The following is a 15,776-nucleotide window of genomic DNA, read 5'->3' on the forward strand; positions in this document are numbered from 1 at the left end:
TTATTGATAATGGTCTCTGTCGTTTTTTTGTAGTTTTCGTTTTTGTATTTAAATATTTTAATAAAACGAGAATAAATGTAAACATTTGATTGGTCCGGATCGGTGACACGCAGTTGTGACTACAGTTGTAGTCATACGATCTGTCATCCTCCTTCGTACAATGCGAAAAGGGAAGTTGAAAGAAGTGGGAGAGGGACACAGCGGAGCCTTACAAAATCTACCGACCCAGTACCTGTCCTGATAGTCGACACACTGTCAACAGCTGCGGATAAATCGGCCCGGAGACAACACTCACGTTATCCCGGCTGCCCTTCTTTTCTTTTGGTGAGTGAGTCGCTAATATAAGCGACCTAATGCTAACACCGGAGGGCTCCTCCACGCAGCTAAACAACATTCACCCAGCTAGCCAACACTTGAAGGGCCATGCTAGTTAGCAGCGTGAACAAGGCTGTTAACCCGGGTGGGTCAACCGTTCCAGATTAATTGCATCGTTTTTCACTTTTAATACAACACAAATGCATATTGAAATCACTGACTGATGTTTAATTACTTTAGCCTTTTTTCAGACAACGTCAGCTAGCTACATTAGCTGTACACACCCAAACCTGCATCCTCATCTGAGTTCTGACATTATCAAACCATACGTAGATGTCTAAGCATGTACTGTACGAAACTAACCGCGATTTAAATCGTTTTTTATAAACTGAATCAGGTGTCACTGCTAGGTGGTCGGGAGCTTGACAGTATCAATTTACGAGCTAGCTGTGTTGCTAATTGAAGCTAATAACAAGTTTTATGTGGTGATCCCGATGTCGTAACGCGTTTTCTTCGAAGTTAGGGGGAATTATTTTTGGAAGAGTGGGACAAACAGCTTTGTGCCTATCAGATGTACTGTATCGTGGTTAGTATTTTAGGATAATTGTCAAGGGTTTCATGTCAAAACAAATTATTATTAAAAGTTACTAAACATAAAGTAAGTAATATCATTCAATTCATATTTATACCTTTTAACCATATATTTTTGTTAATTTTAATGACTAAGGTTTACAGTCCATGAAAACAACATGTTAACATTACACAAGACCCATACAGTAAAGTGTTTATATATATACAGAAATGTAGGCTGCTGAGATGTTTAATCATGTACTGTACTGCATATGCACTGAATACTTAGTCAGGGCTCCTTTTGCATGAATTACTGCATCAAAGTGGTGTGGCACATAGGTGATCTACCTGTGGCTCTACTGAGGTGCTAAGAAAGCTTGGGTTACTTTAAGAGCTTTCTTCAGCTGGTTTACACTGTTTGGTCTGGTGCTTTCAACTTTCTCTTGACATACTTCATAGATTCTCTGTGGGGTTTAGATCAGGGAGTTTGCTGGCCAATCAAGCACAGCGATCCCAAGGTTATTAAAGGAGCTATTGGTATGTTTGCCAGGTGCCAGGTTCTACTGGAAAATAAAATTAGCATTTTAGTAAAGCTTGTCAGCAGAATGAAGCATGAAGTGCTCTACAATTTCTTGGTAGGCAGCTCTGCTGACTTTGGATTTAATAAAACACAGTGGACAAACCCTAGCAGATGGCAAGGCTTCCCAAATCATTAATGACCATGGAAACTTCACACTGGACCTCAAATCAATTTGGATTCTGTGCCTCTTCACTCTCCCTCCAGACTCTGATAGCTTGATTTTCATCTGAGAAGTAAGCTTGGGATTTAACAAGAGTCCAGTCCTTCTCCTTCTTAGCCCAGGTAAGATGATTCTGATAGTTCAGGAGTGGCTTTAAACAAGGAGTGTGACAGTTGTAGCCCTTGTCCTGGATCAGTCAATGTATGGGGACTTTGAAACACTGACACCAGCTGCAGTCTGCACTCAGTGAATCTCCCCAAACTCTTGGATGGACTTCGCTTCACAATTGTCCACTGTGTTATTCCTTCCACTGAACTTTCCATTACAATACTTTGATACAGCACTCTGTGAACAGCCAGCTTCTTCAGCAATGACGTTTTGTTGCTTACCCTTCTTGTGAAGATAGTCAGTCACTCTCACTTGGACAGTCAGGAGTTTTTCTAATGATAATCTAGACTTAAACATAACGTCTGTATCACAACTCCTTTTTTGGTCCCAAGTAAAAAATTACATTTCTCAGAATTAGAAACTGTTTTTGACACTTTTCTATCATCAGGATGTTCCCATCACTATTTCCTGTGTAGTAATAATGTTGCATTTATTTTAATTTATTTAATTTTACCTTTATTTAATCAGCAGGTCCAGTTGAAATCCGTTATCTCCTTTACAAGGGTGGCCTAGGTAGCAACCATACAAATGAATACTTTAAAAAAACACACATAATACACGATAATCAACAAAACAGAATTATATTGTGACGAAGATCGCAATTTGATATTTTGAGGTCCTGGTCCATAATTTAAAAATTCTGCCAGGTCTTTGTCACAAATAGGAAGTAAAAATGAGATGGTAAATTAAATTCTGGATTGCTTTCTTATTTGATCATCAAGGATTCTCAAAATTCCCACTTGTTATAGTAAAGGGGGGATGTTTCTTTTTCATTCTTTTTATTTAATTGAGGGGGTGGCCTTGCCAGGTTGCAAAATCACGAATCCATCGAGCGGAACCCAAATTGCAGCTCATAGTAACAAACCTATTCTTACCTAACCCGAGGAGGTTTTTCCTAATGTGTTGTCCAAACTTGTCCGCTAGTCTCCTTCACTCTCAACTTAAGTCCTCTCCCAGGCGTTGTTGGAGGTTTGTTGTTGAGATTTTCACAGCGGCAAAATTTGGGGCCAACATATTGATTGTAGGTTTAGTATTAGTCACCTACTTCAGACCTTTATCAGAAATCCAAATTTTGTTTGCGTGTCACCAGTTGCCAAAATATTGACCTTGTTTTCCAAGTCTAAAAAAAAAAAAAGAATATTAGGAATATATTTGCCCAAAAAATTATTAAAATGTTGACAAAAAACATCCTATTGTTTGAAATCATAAGAAAATCTAATTGGTTAAGTTCTATTTTGTTAATTTCCCTTCATGGATTTTGTGAAATCAATGCATATTAAATTAGAAATAACACAGAAAGACTTCATATTGTTATGTTCATGTCTTGGTCACACAGTATTTAGATAAACATTTCAGTTTCAGAAGTCAGGGTTATACCTGGATAGGTTTTGTGCAAAACGTAAACAGATATTTGACTATTTGCTGCTATAGCTACTAAAGATGCACCAGTCTGTCAGCTAGGGATCAAAATTCACCAGTTTTCCTTTGATCGACTCATTTCAGATTCACAAAATCAGATTTTTTTTTCCTAATTCTTTTAAATTCAGAACTACCTCTAACAAAGAACTTGCAACACATTTCTTTTCTTCAGTGCAAAACATCACTTTGTTTCTATCTTTTAAACTGGATTTTCTGGCTGGATTTTCTTAAGAACAGCATGGCACATGTGCTTTGAATTAGTCGAAGTCAAGATTAATTTATAACCGCATTTAAAAACAGCTGAATTTGACCAAAGTGTTTTACATATTAAAGGTCCAGGATTTTACAAATAAATAAAAGAGAATACAAGGGAAGTAGCACAGAAATTAAATTAAACACAGAACAGGCTGAAAATAAAGAAAAACAATGTTGAACATTCAATTCAGTTTGTTTATATAGTGGCAACAACTATTGTTTCAAGGCACTTTACAAAAAAGAGGGTTTATTTTAAATGCCTAGATAAAAATAAATTTTTAAGGAGGTTTTCAAAGTATCACATGTTGGTAATGTCATCATTTGAAAGGGAAGCTTGTTCTGACTTTTAGGTGCGGCTACAGTAAAGCACAATCTCTCCTTTATTGTTTAATCTGTTCCTGGTCCTCTGTATCTAAGAGCCTCTGCTTATCTGACCTCAGTGACCTTTATGGAGTGGACACAATTAGGAGATTGGTCAGGTGTGAAAATGCTCAATAATTTAAAAAATACCGGAAGACAATGCAGAATAGACAAGATTGTTGAGATGTTGTCACTTGCTAGAAATTCAATTCAGTTTATTTATATAGCGCCAATTCACAACACATGTTGTCTCAAGGCACTTCACAAAACCCAGGTTCATACATTCCAATTAATCCTAACAGTTGAACAGTGCAGTCAGAGTTAGCTTTTTATTCAAATTGGATAAAAAGTTTTTCTATCAAAGGAAACCCAGCAGATTGCATCCAGTCAGTGACTTGCAGCATTCACTCCTCCTAGATGAGCATGTAGAGACAGTGGACAGTCACTGGTGTTGACTTTGCAGCAATCCCTCATACTGAGCATGCATGCAGCGACAGTGGAGAGGAAAAACTCCCTTTTAACAGGAAGAAACCTCCAGCAGAACCAGGCTCAGTGTGAGCGGCCATCTGCCTCGACCGACTGGGGGTTTGAGAGAACAGAGCAGAGACACAAAGAGAACAAAGAAGCACTGATCTAGGAGTACTTTCTATGGGAAGGAAAAGTAAATGTTAATGGATGTAGCTCCTTTAGTTGTTTCACCTAGAAAGAATGAACAGATAAACTCTGAGCCAGTTTTCAAGGTTAGAGTCTGAAAGAGAGCACATAGAGTTAGTCACAGTAAAAGCTCAGTTAATTGCCATGTCTAGGAGAGAGAAAGGGTTAAACACTAAAAGACAGGGCCATGTGGATCATCGGTAGAAGGTGAGCATTAAGTTGTTGCCAGCAGAAGCTCGGACAATTCCCCTCTCCAGAAAGGTGTCACAGGTAGACACAGAGCCAGGCCAGGTGTAGCTTCTAGGAAGAGAAGAGAGAGAACAAAGTTAAAAGCTGAAATAACAGCAAATAATGCAAAATTGGAGAGTAGTGTGAGAATGTAGCGAAGAGGGTGAAAGTGGTCGTTATGTCCTCTAGCAGTCTAAGACTATAGCAGCATAACTACACAGATAGTTTCACTTCAGATTATTTAGTTAAACGGTGCTTATTTACAACAATGTTGTCTCAAGGAACCCCACAAAGGGTCCCTCCGATGGTCATTGTTATACTAAAAACCACAATGATTGGGATACCTCTATCTGTCAGACTGATTATAACCATTGGAAAAGAGAAGGGGTCATACAGGTAGCAGAAATGGAGGGTGTGTTTGGACCTCAACCATAACTGAGCCGGTTTAGGCAAAACCTGACTCCATCCAACAGGGAGGGAGGAAGGCTCCCTCCCTGATAACCTAAGCCACTCTAACTATAAGCTTTATCAAAAAGGAAAGTTTAAAGCCTAGCCTTAAAAGTAGACAGGGTGTCTGCCTCACGGACCAAATAAAGCTGCCTCAGTTTTAAAGTTGTAAACAAAAGAGCAGAAACTGTGAGATACCAAAGTAAAGGCCAGTTTTTTCCTAAAGTCTGAAATATTGAGAAATGAGTTCACATTAGCAAGAATCCTAAGTGGAAAAAATAGGTTTTACAACTGGATTTGTCTGGTTTTTTTTCAATGAAGGTGTGTTAAGAAATGTTACCATTGTCTTTTTTTCTCTCATTTTATTTTTTTCTAGGTGTTATTAAACGTTTTTGCCATCACATCAGCAATCAGGGGAAAAGACCACACAGAGTGACATGGCAAGTAGAGGCGGAGCCACACGACCCAATGGACCTAATGCGGGCAACAAGATTTGCCAATTCAAACTTGTGCTTTTAGGGGAGTCGGCAGTGGGAAAGTCAAGTCTTGTACTTCGTTTTGTCAAGGGTCAGTTTCATGAATTCCAAGAAAGCACAATCGGAGGTATGTATGATGACAACTTTGTTGCTTTTTTTATTTACGTCTGTGGGAATTTGATGTACGCAGTAAATCTAAACCAGATGAATAACAAACAACTGTCACAGGAGTCTCAGTCCACAGACGGTTAGAAATCACATATTCGACAATTTCTTTGACATTAGTTGAGAAACAGTAATCAATCATACTTTATGTCAGCCAGAGGGGTAGAAATAGCTATTTATTAAACTTAAATACAGCTTACACGCAGTAAAGATTCAGCTCACGATATTTAGATTAATCTGAATGTGAATTCATATCTGAAATCAACAAATATTAAAAAAAACAAATAAAGCATGAAAGGAAACACAAGGCAGCGAACGTTGGGGAACCATGGTGATGTTACATTTGAAACGATAGTTGAATATTGGTGATTAACACAATGGGCACTCAAGACAAACGTGATGACAAAGTCTGCAGGCTGAATGTGAGTCCATAAATTAAAGATTTATTAGCTGATTTATCGTGTAAGAAAAAAGAAATCAGGAGACATTCTGTGTGAGAGCAGTAACTTTAAGACCAAACAAACCGGCACCGTATAGAGTGGTTCAAAAGTGCTTTGTTGTTAGCACAGTCTGCCTGTAATTCACCATTATCTGCCTGTAGAAAATGTAACACCAAAACTGATATGTTACTAATGCTACACATGTGGTGGGTTGAAGCAAAGTAAAAATGCTGATATAAAATCACATTGCAGCTAAACTCAAACACTCTCTTTCATTTGGCTCAGACACAGTGAAAAACAAAACAAGAAAGCAACTTACGTGCTAAACTTTATGGTCACAAATAACACCCCCAGTTCCCTTGGTGGTCTGACTGCTGACTCCCAGCTCGATCTATCTGTCCGATCCACGGCATGAGCCGTGTTGTGCCATCTTTCCTTAATCTACGGTTCCAATAGTTTTCCAATAGTTAGTCGAGGTTGAGAGGAAATGTTCTATTCACCTGTTTGCCTCAAAAGAGATCACCTACATTTCCTACATAGATGATCTATATAGCAAAGTTGCTTGCTCCATCTTTTTTCTGTGTCACTAATAAACAAGCTGACATCCATTCATCATGTTACATTTAAAGTCTTTTTTGTCGAGAAAATAAATCATTCTGTGATCATCAGGAGAGATTTCCAGACACTGCATCATTATTCATTAATGGTAGGAACTTTCTGTTGTAGATGGTGTGATAGGAAGGTTTGCTTTAAAAGTCATTTCTCAAATTATTTATCTGCTTTGGACAAAAAGGGAAATGCCAAATGTGATTTAGTAATGTTTAATACCTTGGGTATTTTCAGGTTTCCTGGCTCTAAAGTATAATGATGTTTGCACTTTAAGTTGAACTCTTGTGTTTAGATATCTTGGAGGAACAAGGAACCACAGAAATACTGAGGTGAATTCCTAGACGTTCTCTCATAGTTTTCAGGTATCTTTGTGTACTTTTTGTCCAGTTAAAGCTGTGTTGTCTTATATAGAAATTCAATCTATTTAAACCCTTCCTGGAAACTGTGTGATGCAGTTAAATTCTTTTTAATATGCTGATTTTTTTAGAATCTCTTTAGTCCTGATAAAGAGTTTCTGTGTTGACTCAGTCTAGGTTGCACTGCCTGATTATACAAAATAAGTTTTAAATAAATTAGAAACAGAACCTTTCTGTCAGTAAGTCCACTCAGAGAGGTTAGGTAAAAAGTGTCCTTGAATCCATCTCTACCAAATCGCTTAACTTCCATCCAGTCTGATTTTGCATGTTCACTGCAAACACGGTGAAGAGAACAACGCTGGCTCGTGTTACTTTCACTGAAACCCACCTTCTGTGACTCAGTATGTGACTGCCTTATCTGCTTTGTTTCCCTGCAGCTGCCTTCCTGACTCAGACAGTATGTTTGGACGACACAACAGTCAAATTTGAGATCTGGGACACAGCTGGTCAGGAGCGCTACCACAGTCTGGCTCCTATGTACTACAGAGGCGCCCAGGCAGCCATTGTGGTCTATGATATAACAAATGAGGTAAGCTGGGCTTTTCTGCCTTGTTTTTGTTGGTGTTGCTACTACCTGCAGCTTGTTGGCTAATCTTTGCTAGCTCACACAGAAATGTTGTGCAAATGAGGAAATGGGCGTGGTGGGGGTTTCCATCTTCAATATTGGTTTTGGTTATTTTGGGCAGCATTCAGGCTAAAAACAGAAGCTTATTTTTCAAGTCTTCAAACACAGAGATGAGTCACCACTGAACACCACAGAGTTCTCTAGACATTGTTTCTAGACTATTTGTACACACTTGGGGGATTGCTATTTAAAAGATTACTGTCTAGTATAAATACCTCGGTGTTCACCTGGACAACAGACTAGAGTGAAGATGCAACTGTGAAGCCGTCTACAAGAAGGGACACAGCAGACTGTACTGTAGCAGAATGTGATCTCTGCTCCCACCATCTGCTGGGGAAGCAGCATCATAGCCAGGGACTTAAAAAAGCTCAACAAGCTGATAAAGAAGGCTGGCTCTGTTCTGGGGACTTTTCTGTGACCTCTGGAGAAGATTGTACAAAGAAGGATTCTTCATAAAATGAAGAACATTATGGAGAACCCTGAGCATCCTCTTCATGACACTGTCGTTGCGCTGCGGGAGATCCTTCCTGCCCACAGCCATCAGCATCTACCACGGCTCAAAAAACCTGCGTAAAATGAGCTACAACAACATTTAATTTCCCTTTGGGATGAATAAAGTATTTTTCAATTTGAATTTGAATTGAATTTGTCTGACTGCTTAGTAGCGTGACTTGTGTATCTAAAGGAAACTTTGAAAACTCTGCATGTAGTTTAATCATTGAAAGTAAATGCTTTGCTCTCGATGAGATTTATTTGAAGAAGTATTCGTAGCTTATAGCAGCACATAATCCGACATCTGAAGAAACTGTTTCTAATTATATCCTTGTTTAGTTTTGTTTTCTTTTTTAGGGCAGAATTATGCTCATAGACGAAGGTTTTAGAAGTCACACAAATATTTTTTTGCAAACCATGCATGACTTTCAGTCATTGTTTCGACATGCACATTAATTCTTTATTCATTTAAAAAGTTTGCTTGATACCAAAAGAAAACATGTTTTTTGCCAGAACTGGAGAGCTAACTTCATTTCAGTGCAGTCATATTATCAGCACAGGTAAAGCTGTGAAACAGTCCAGCTGAAATCACTGCAAATTTAATTAGACGCCTGATTGCTGTAAACGAGGGGCACATAGGCTTGTAATCTTTGCCCTCTTGTGTTAGCAATAGTTACTTCACTGTGCATGAAGATGTAGCATCACTTTCATTTAAAAAGCCTACTGTTTCTTAGAATCTTGTTGCTGAAAGAACAGTTTTCTTGATCATCGAGAGCATTAAGGTGCAGAGTTTTTTACTGTTTAACCAATTGCCTTAGAAGTACATTGGGTCCACCTGTGTGATATTTAATCCCAGTATAAATCCTGATGTTTCGTGAAGGCCTCAGAGGTAAGTTAGAGAAAATTAGTGAACAAGCAGCAAACATAAGACGGTCAATTTACAGTTTGCCATATGCCATGCAGGGAACACGGCCGGCCTGTGGACAAAAGCACGCTGTTCAGATGAGGCCAAAAATGCAATGTGTGCCAGAAAACGAACACCCTGAACGCTGAAAGATGGCAGTGGCAGCATTATACTGTGGGGCTGCTTTTCATTCACAGTGACAGGGTGTTGGATGGAGCTCAAAAAAGGCAATACTTGGCACGGCGCTGGTGGTGTGGGGGTTAAGCTCGCAACCATGTGCAGAGGCTATAGTCCTCGATGCGGCTGTCCCAGACCCAGCGACTTTTGCCGAATGTCTCCCCCTCTCTTTGCCCTCTTTCCTGTTTACCTACTGTCTAAAATTGAATAAATAAAGGCCTCTAGTTCTGCAAAAAAAAAATAAATAAATAAATAAAGGGCAATACTTGAAGAAAATGTGCTGCAAATGACTGGAGTTTAATAAATACTTTGTCTGGCCCTGTTCTCCATCATTTGTTATTTTCCCTAATTGATGCGGCCTTTACCCCTGTTTGCTATGTTTGTCAGGAGTCATTTGTGCGGGCGAAGAATTGGGTCAAAGAGCTTCAGAGACAAGCCAGTCCAAACATTGTAATAGCCCTGGCCGGGAACAAGGCCGACCTCGCCAACAAGAGAGCCCTGGACTTCCAGGTTTGTCCTCTTAGAACTTTAATGATTTAATCAAATAATTCAAAGTCACAAATGCAGTCACAACTGTTGCCCTTTTTTGTAGATAAAAAAACATCAGTCACCATTTGTTGTCCTTTCTGAAGTAAAGCTTTGGGGATCTCTGTAATTTGTGTTCATCTTTTTATAGGATGCACAGTCATATGCAGATGACAACAGTTTGCTTTTTATGGAAACTTCAGCAAAGACCTCCATGAACGTGAACGAGATTTTCATGGCCATCGGTAAGTGCCACCTCCTCAATCAGTTCTCCTGACCGCCACTCTAACCATCTGTTAAGTGCCTCTCATTTATGTCTTTTCTCTGGTTGATAAAAAGTGGATGTTGAATAGATAAATGGTTTAATTGAATCAAAAATAAATATTTATTTAGGTCTTCATGTCTTTTGATGCTGGCTGTCTTTAACGTTGAGCTGTTTCTGTCACCTTCAGAAAACCAACCTAATGTTATTTTGTTCATTTATTCGTCGTCATGACTCCAGACCACAACCCCACCACACTGGAGCATTACACACTAGGGCACACCACATCTACTCGTACCGCAGTGCTTGCTTCCTTTTATTTTATCTCTATTGTCCCTAATTAATTTGTGCGTGCGTGCGTGTGTGTGCGTGCGTGCACATATCTTAAAATAAAAAATCTATGTGGAGTTTGTAACAGCAGGAAACTTCGTGGCGTTCCCTGCTGTTTGAACACCTTGCAGTCGCTCCTGCTCTCATTTTAAACTCTCAAAGAAACAAGATGGCTGTCAAGTCAGGAGTCTTCCCTATGATCGTCTAGGCCATAACATAACAATTCTTTCTCAAAAACACATTTTTATTGGACTTATGTGGTTTTGTTGTAATTGACTGTAAGCCATAAACTTAAAAATTATTTGGAATAAACTCTTGAAAACATCATCTATCTGTAATGAATCTATATTACATTTACTTTTTGCACTGAAGTACCAAAATAAATTAACTTACTGATATAAATACGATGCTCAGTGCATCTTATCTTCTAGTTCATCACAGGCCATGAGGATTTTTGAATTGGTACAATTTGAATTAAGGTAAAAATATGTTACTGATCTACAGGAAGGCAGAAAATGCTCCCAAATTTACAGATACATTAAATATATTCAAGTATTTACTGTTTGCTGCGTGTTAGTAATTTATCATTTTGTCTAATTATTTTAATTACACGTGAACAGGTGTGGTTTCTTTTAAAGGAGACAGTCTTGTTGAGGAGGGGAAAGGATCTGAGATGGGACCTAAGGTTACATTAGGGGACAGCAGCTTTGCGAAGCCTCTGAAAAGCTATATTTACTGCATTTTATATCCTAAATCCAACCGATTTCTGACAGTGGAAAGACTCAGATGCAGTTAAACACTGATTTTAATACACATTTTGGCCACCAGAGAGCACTGTTAAGTTTATTTTAGCTATGCGTGACTTCTTTAGACTTTAAATGAGGTCGTCAATGTTGTAAATAATGAGGAACTATAAATCTAAAGTTACTCTAATATCTTTCTATACTCATTTTCCAATAACGCTTTTAAACATTTCTGAAACCCGTTGGCCAGTTTTGGAGATTTGATGTAAAAACTAATTTCAGAGTTTGCAAGGGGTGGTTGAATAAAATAACTAGCTACTATCTTGACTCAGTCTGGTTCTGGAGAACATTTACCAGACAGGATTTTTATTATAATAATAATGCACAGTTATTAAATGTAAACTTTAAGTGAGCGATTGCTTGCAGTAATGTTGCTTAGCTTTTTGCTTTGTTTTACCCTGTAGACTGTGACAAAGGACTGTAATGCTGTTGTTAATAGTGTTTTAACTTTTCCTGTATTTTTGACACTTATGGAATAATCTGAACCAAACCCGTGATAGAACCAGTTCAGAGTTTGTTCACCTTTAAAATCAGTTTTAAACTGGTTTAATTTATCCACTACAGATTAGTGTTTACCAAGAAAATGTTGTTTGTCTCTTGATCTTATCTATTTGTAATGTCTGCAGATGAAATTAGTTCTTTGCAGAGATTTGCAGACATTTCTTCTGGCACAGCCTTGTTAAGGTCCCACCACAGCAGTTCATTCAGAATAGATTTTGACTAGGCCATTGCAATACCTTCATTCTATTCTTTCTCATCCATTCTGATGTAGATTTTTGCTGTAGAGTTTTTACCTTAAGCTCAGATTTGTTTTGTTTTTATAGTACTTCTGTCATGAACTTTAACTTATAACAGAGGCCTGTGGAGTTTAACATGGAGCTCTTTATTTCTCTCTGCCATTCCTCTGAACATTGCACGGTCTGATCTTGAGCTGAATTTGCAGGAATGTCCTCCTCTTTGAAGGCTGGCAGTTTTTCTAACTGCAAATTATTCAAAAATTGCCTTGTAACTCTTTCCAGATTAATGGGTTGCAAGCGATGGTTCTTCTAGGTCATTACTGACGTCTTTCCAACTTGGCATTGTTTTAAAACACACTTGTATGCTCCTGAGCAGCAAAGTGCCAACACTCCTGGTTTTTATATAGTTGTGCAGACTGATGATGGTCCATCAATCATGTGCATTTGATGAGGAGCACATGGCTGCTTCTCTTTCCTCTTAAACTCTACAGAAGCAGCTAGGGTGTACTTAGTTTTCCCACGATTGTGCTGACAGAGAAGGTCATCATAGTTAAAAAACAAACTAAGTAACGTTTGTTTATTCAACTTTACAAGCTTGGCCAAGGATCAAGGTTATAAAGTCACTTTTACAAGTTCTGTTATAAAAACTCTTCTGACTGAGATTGCTCTAAAGTGAATCATGTCACTCATTGGTGTGTTATTGTCTCCGCAGCAAAGAAGCTTCCGAAGAATGAGCCGCAGGCTGCTGGGGCGAGCAGCGGACGGAACCGGGGCGTGGATCTGACAGAGACGGCTCAGCCCAGCAGCCGTCCCTGCTGCAGTAACTAACCCAGCTCCTCCACTCACCTCTCTCTTCTCCTCCTGCTCTCGGCTCCCCCCTCTCCAACAAACAACATCTGGACGTCGGACCCGTTGATTTCCAGACACCAGACATGCTCTTGACCCTCACTTCCCTGGAATAGCTAAAAGACTCTGTATAGCTGCATTTCTAATACCTTTTTTCGTTGATGTTCTTTTGTTTTTTAACTTTTTTTAAGAAGTGTATAACGGATGCATCTATCACTACAACTCCTAAAAAAAGAAAAGAAAAAAAAAAGAAAAGAAAAACAACACATTTTTATCTTTTATTCAGTTTAAAAATTAATCCATTTTCAGAAAGATGAGGAATTGAGAAACCTGTGAACGTGTGATTGTGCTGTGTGTGAGAGCACTGAGGAGAGTTAGTTTGTCTCTCAACAGGGTTGACTGGATTTTTCCTGTAGTAGTCTGGGTTCTTTTTTGGGGGGTCACTTGTTTTCCTTGTATTTCCTAGAAAAAACCAAATTGTTCCCATGATGAGTTGCTCGGCTTTTCACACTGTTTGTTGTTAGCAACATTCGAGTACAGACAGTGCCAGGAAAGGATCGTTGTGCAAACCATCTCTTCCCAACTCATATTGGATTCTCGGGAACCTAATCCAAGTCTCCTAATAGGATAACTGGGAATCGTTTAGCACTGTCCGAGTTTTAAACAAAGAAAGAAACTTCAGGAAACTTTACTTTTGCCTCTTTTCCATTCACTGTTCCAGGACCGCACAGCTCCACTCCACTCGACACGAAACCTGTTGTGGCGAGGTCATTCAGCTGACCTCGCCGATGGCCAATCAGTGAACAGCAGTCTGTGTTACATTTTGGCTCTGCTCAGTCCGAATGGGACATTCTGCTGGGCAGGTACCAAGAAAACCAGTAATGTAATAGGGTGCAAAACCGGCTGAGTGGAGTGGAGCCGGCTCAAGTAGAGCCCATGGAAAAGGGTCATTTGTTGTTCATATCGATGACAGAAGGCAACAAAATCCTTGCAGGTAAATGTGTTGGTCAACCTCCTTTTCTCAATGAGGCCAGTAGTCAACCTCCACCAATTTGGGTAATATCATTTTAAAGTAAGAAATTGGGGTTAAAAACAAAAAGTTATACTCTAATGTTTTTATAGGGTGCAATGTTGTCTTCTTTAGGTGGGGTCGCAGAGCACAGCAGTTCGCCTGGAAATTTAAGAGATTCCGAACAATTGTACAGTTCAATATTTTCCTGCTTTTGTTTTTCTCCCTCTTATTTTCCTCTTCATGCTCTTCATTTTCACAAAACTGGTCAAATGTTACAGTGATGGTCTTTTTAGATATATGTAGTGTTATTAACAAAATCTCTGTCAGGTGTCTTGTCATTTTTTTTACTTTAAATTAATTTTTTTTCTTTTTTTTTCCCAGAAAAAGGTCTATGGTCGTGTTTGAAAGGAACCTTTATTGCATTGCACAGTGTTGATCATGTTTTAATTATTGGTAACTGCTCTTGGATTTTTATATGATGGACTGTATTGGATTAGCTAACCTTTGGCTGTGGGCGGGGAGCATATTTACCCTAACTGATGGTCTCTCTTACAGCTCAATGAAACTGCCTTTACTAGTGATGGGTTGATCCGTTTTGACTGTCTGAATACATCTTAATAAATCCAATAAATATGTCTCTTGTATGACTTTCTGTGTGGAGATCAGTGGTTCTATGTTGCTATGAAAATGTTTTACTCCCGTTACAGATTTCTGCTCATTTTTGGCTTTTGAGTTGCACCTTAACGTTTCCGATCCTCAAAAAAACAAACAAATATAGGTCAAGGACAGCCTGAGTAAATACAAACTAATGATTTTATTTACTGTAAGTAAACCAGCCTGACCCTATGTGGAAAAGTAATCACTCCCAGGCCTGACCACAACCAGAACAAAGAAATTCAAGCAATCTCATGCCATAATGTCTAAAAAACTTTAAAAAAAACTGATGAGAAACAAATTCAATTGAATTAAAAAATACTTTATTAATTAAAGCCAGTTTGGTTTATATAACTTCTTAATAAATACAATTTTATCAAAGTGCTTTATGTATTTACTCTAGTTATCTTTGATTGTAACATTTGTTTACTCTTGAACAAAAAAGCTAGAAGTAAAAAGTTGTAAAAGGGCAAATAGTTCTTCACAGCACTGTAAAACATGATTCAACATTTACTTTCACAGAAATGACTAAATTCCATGTATTTGCCTGTTTCAAAGCAAGTTCAGTTTCAGTTTCTTTATATAGCGCCAATTCACAACACATGTCGTCTCAAGGCACTTCACAAAGGGTTTGGAATGGTATAGGGTTGTCAGGGATGTTAGATTAAACTACTGAGTGTTAGTTTGGCCATTTTAGAATAGGCTATGTGTAGGGGTACTAAGTAAAATAATACACTAATAAAGTTTGTCCATCTAGAGCCCACTGATGGCCATTGTTATACTACAAACCACAAGGATTGAGGGTACCTCTCTCTGTCAGACTGATTATTACCATTGGAAAAGAGAAGGGGTAGCAGAAATGGAGTTAATTTGTACATCATTCTTACACAAAGTAATTTAAAGTGCTTTGCAGAAAAGTGTGAACGTTTAAGATGTATGCATTGAGAAATGTACATTACCCTCCACATTTATCGGCACATCTTGCAAAAATAAGGAAAATGGGTTAAACTAATTTAATCTTCAAGTAAAAGTAGCATTAACTCACTGAAAAATGTAGAAAAATACAACTTTTAATTTGAGTACATTTTTTCAGTGGGGAGAAACCAACTTTTTCTAATTAATAATCAATGACTTCCTGTTTTCTTGT

At 38.4% G+C, this 15,776-nt stretch overlaps 1 protein-coding gene across 1 annotated transcript; it reads left to right on the forward strand.

Moving 5' to 3' along the window:
* Positions 1 to 35: 35 nt before the first annotated feature.
* On the forward strand, positions 36 to 14,610 carry rab5ab (RAB5A, member RAS oncogene family, b). Its single transcript, XM_047361071.1, has 6 exons — positions 36 to 324; positions 5,533 to 5,759; positions 7,640 to 7,791; positions 9,848 to 9,970; positions 10,137 to 10,230; positions 12,830 to 14,610. The coding sequence occupies exons 2-6, from the start codon at positions 5,594 to 5,596 to the stop codon at positions 12,943 to 12,945; spliced, it is 651 nt and encodes a 216-aa protein (XP_047217027.1). The 5' UTR covers positions 36 to 324; positions 5,533 to 5,593; the 3' UTR covers positions 12,946 to 14,610.
* The last annotated feature ends 1,166 nt before the right edge of the window (positions 14,611 to 15,776 follow it).

This window comes from Girardinichthys multiradiatus, chromosome 3 (assembly GCF_021462225.1).
Source record: "Girardinichthys multiradiatus isolate DD_20200921_A chromosome 3, DD_fGirMul_XY1, whole genome shotgun sequence".
NCBI classification, from domain to species: Eukaryota; Metazoa; Chordata; class Actinopteri; order Cyprinodontiformes; family Goodeidae; genus Girardinichthys; species Girardinichthys multiradiatus.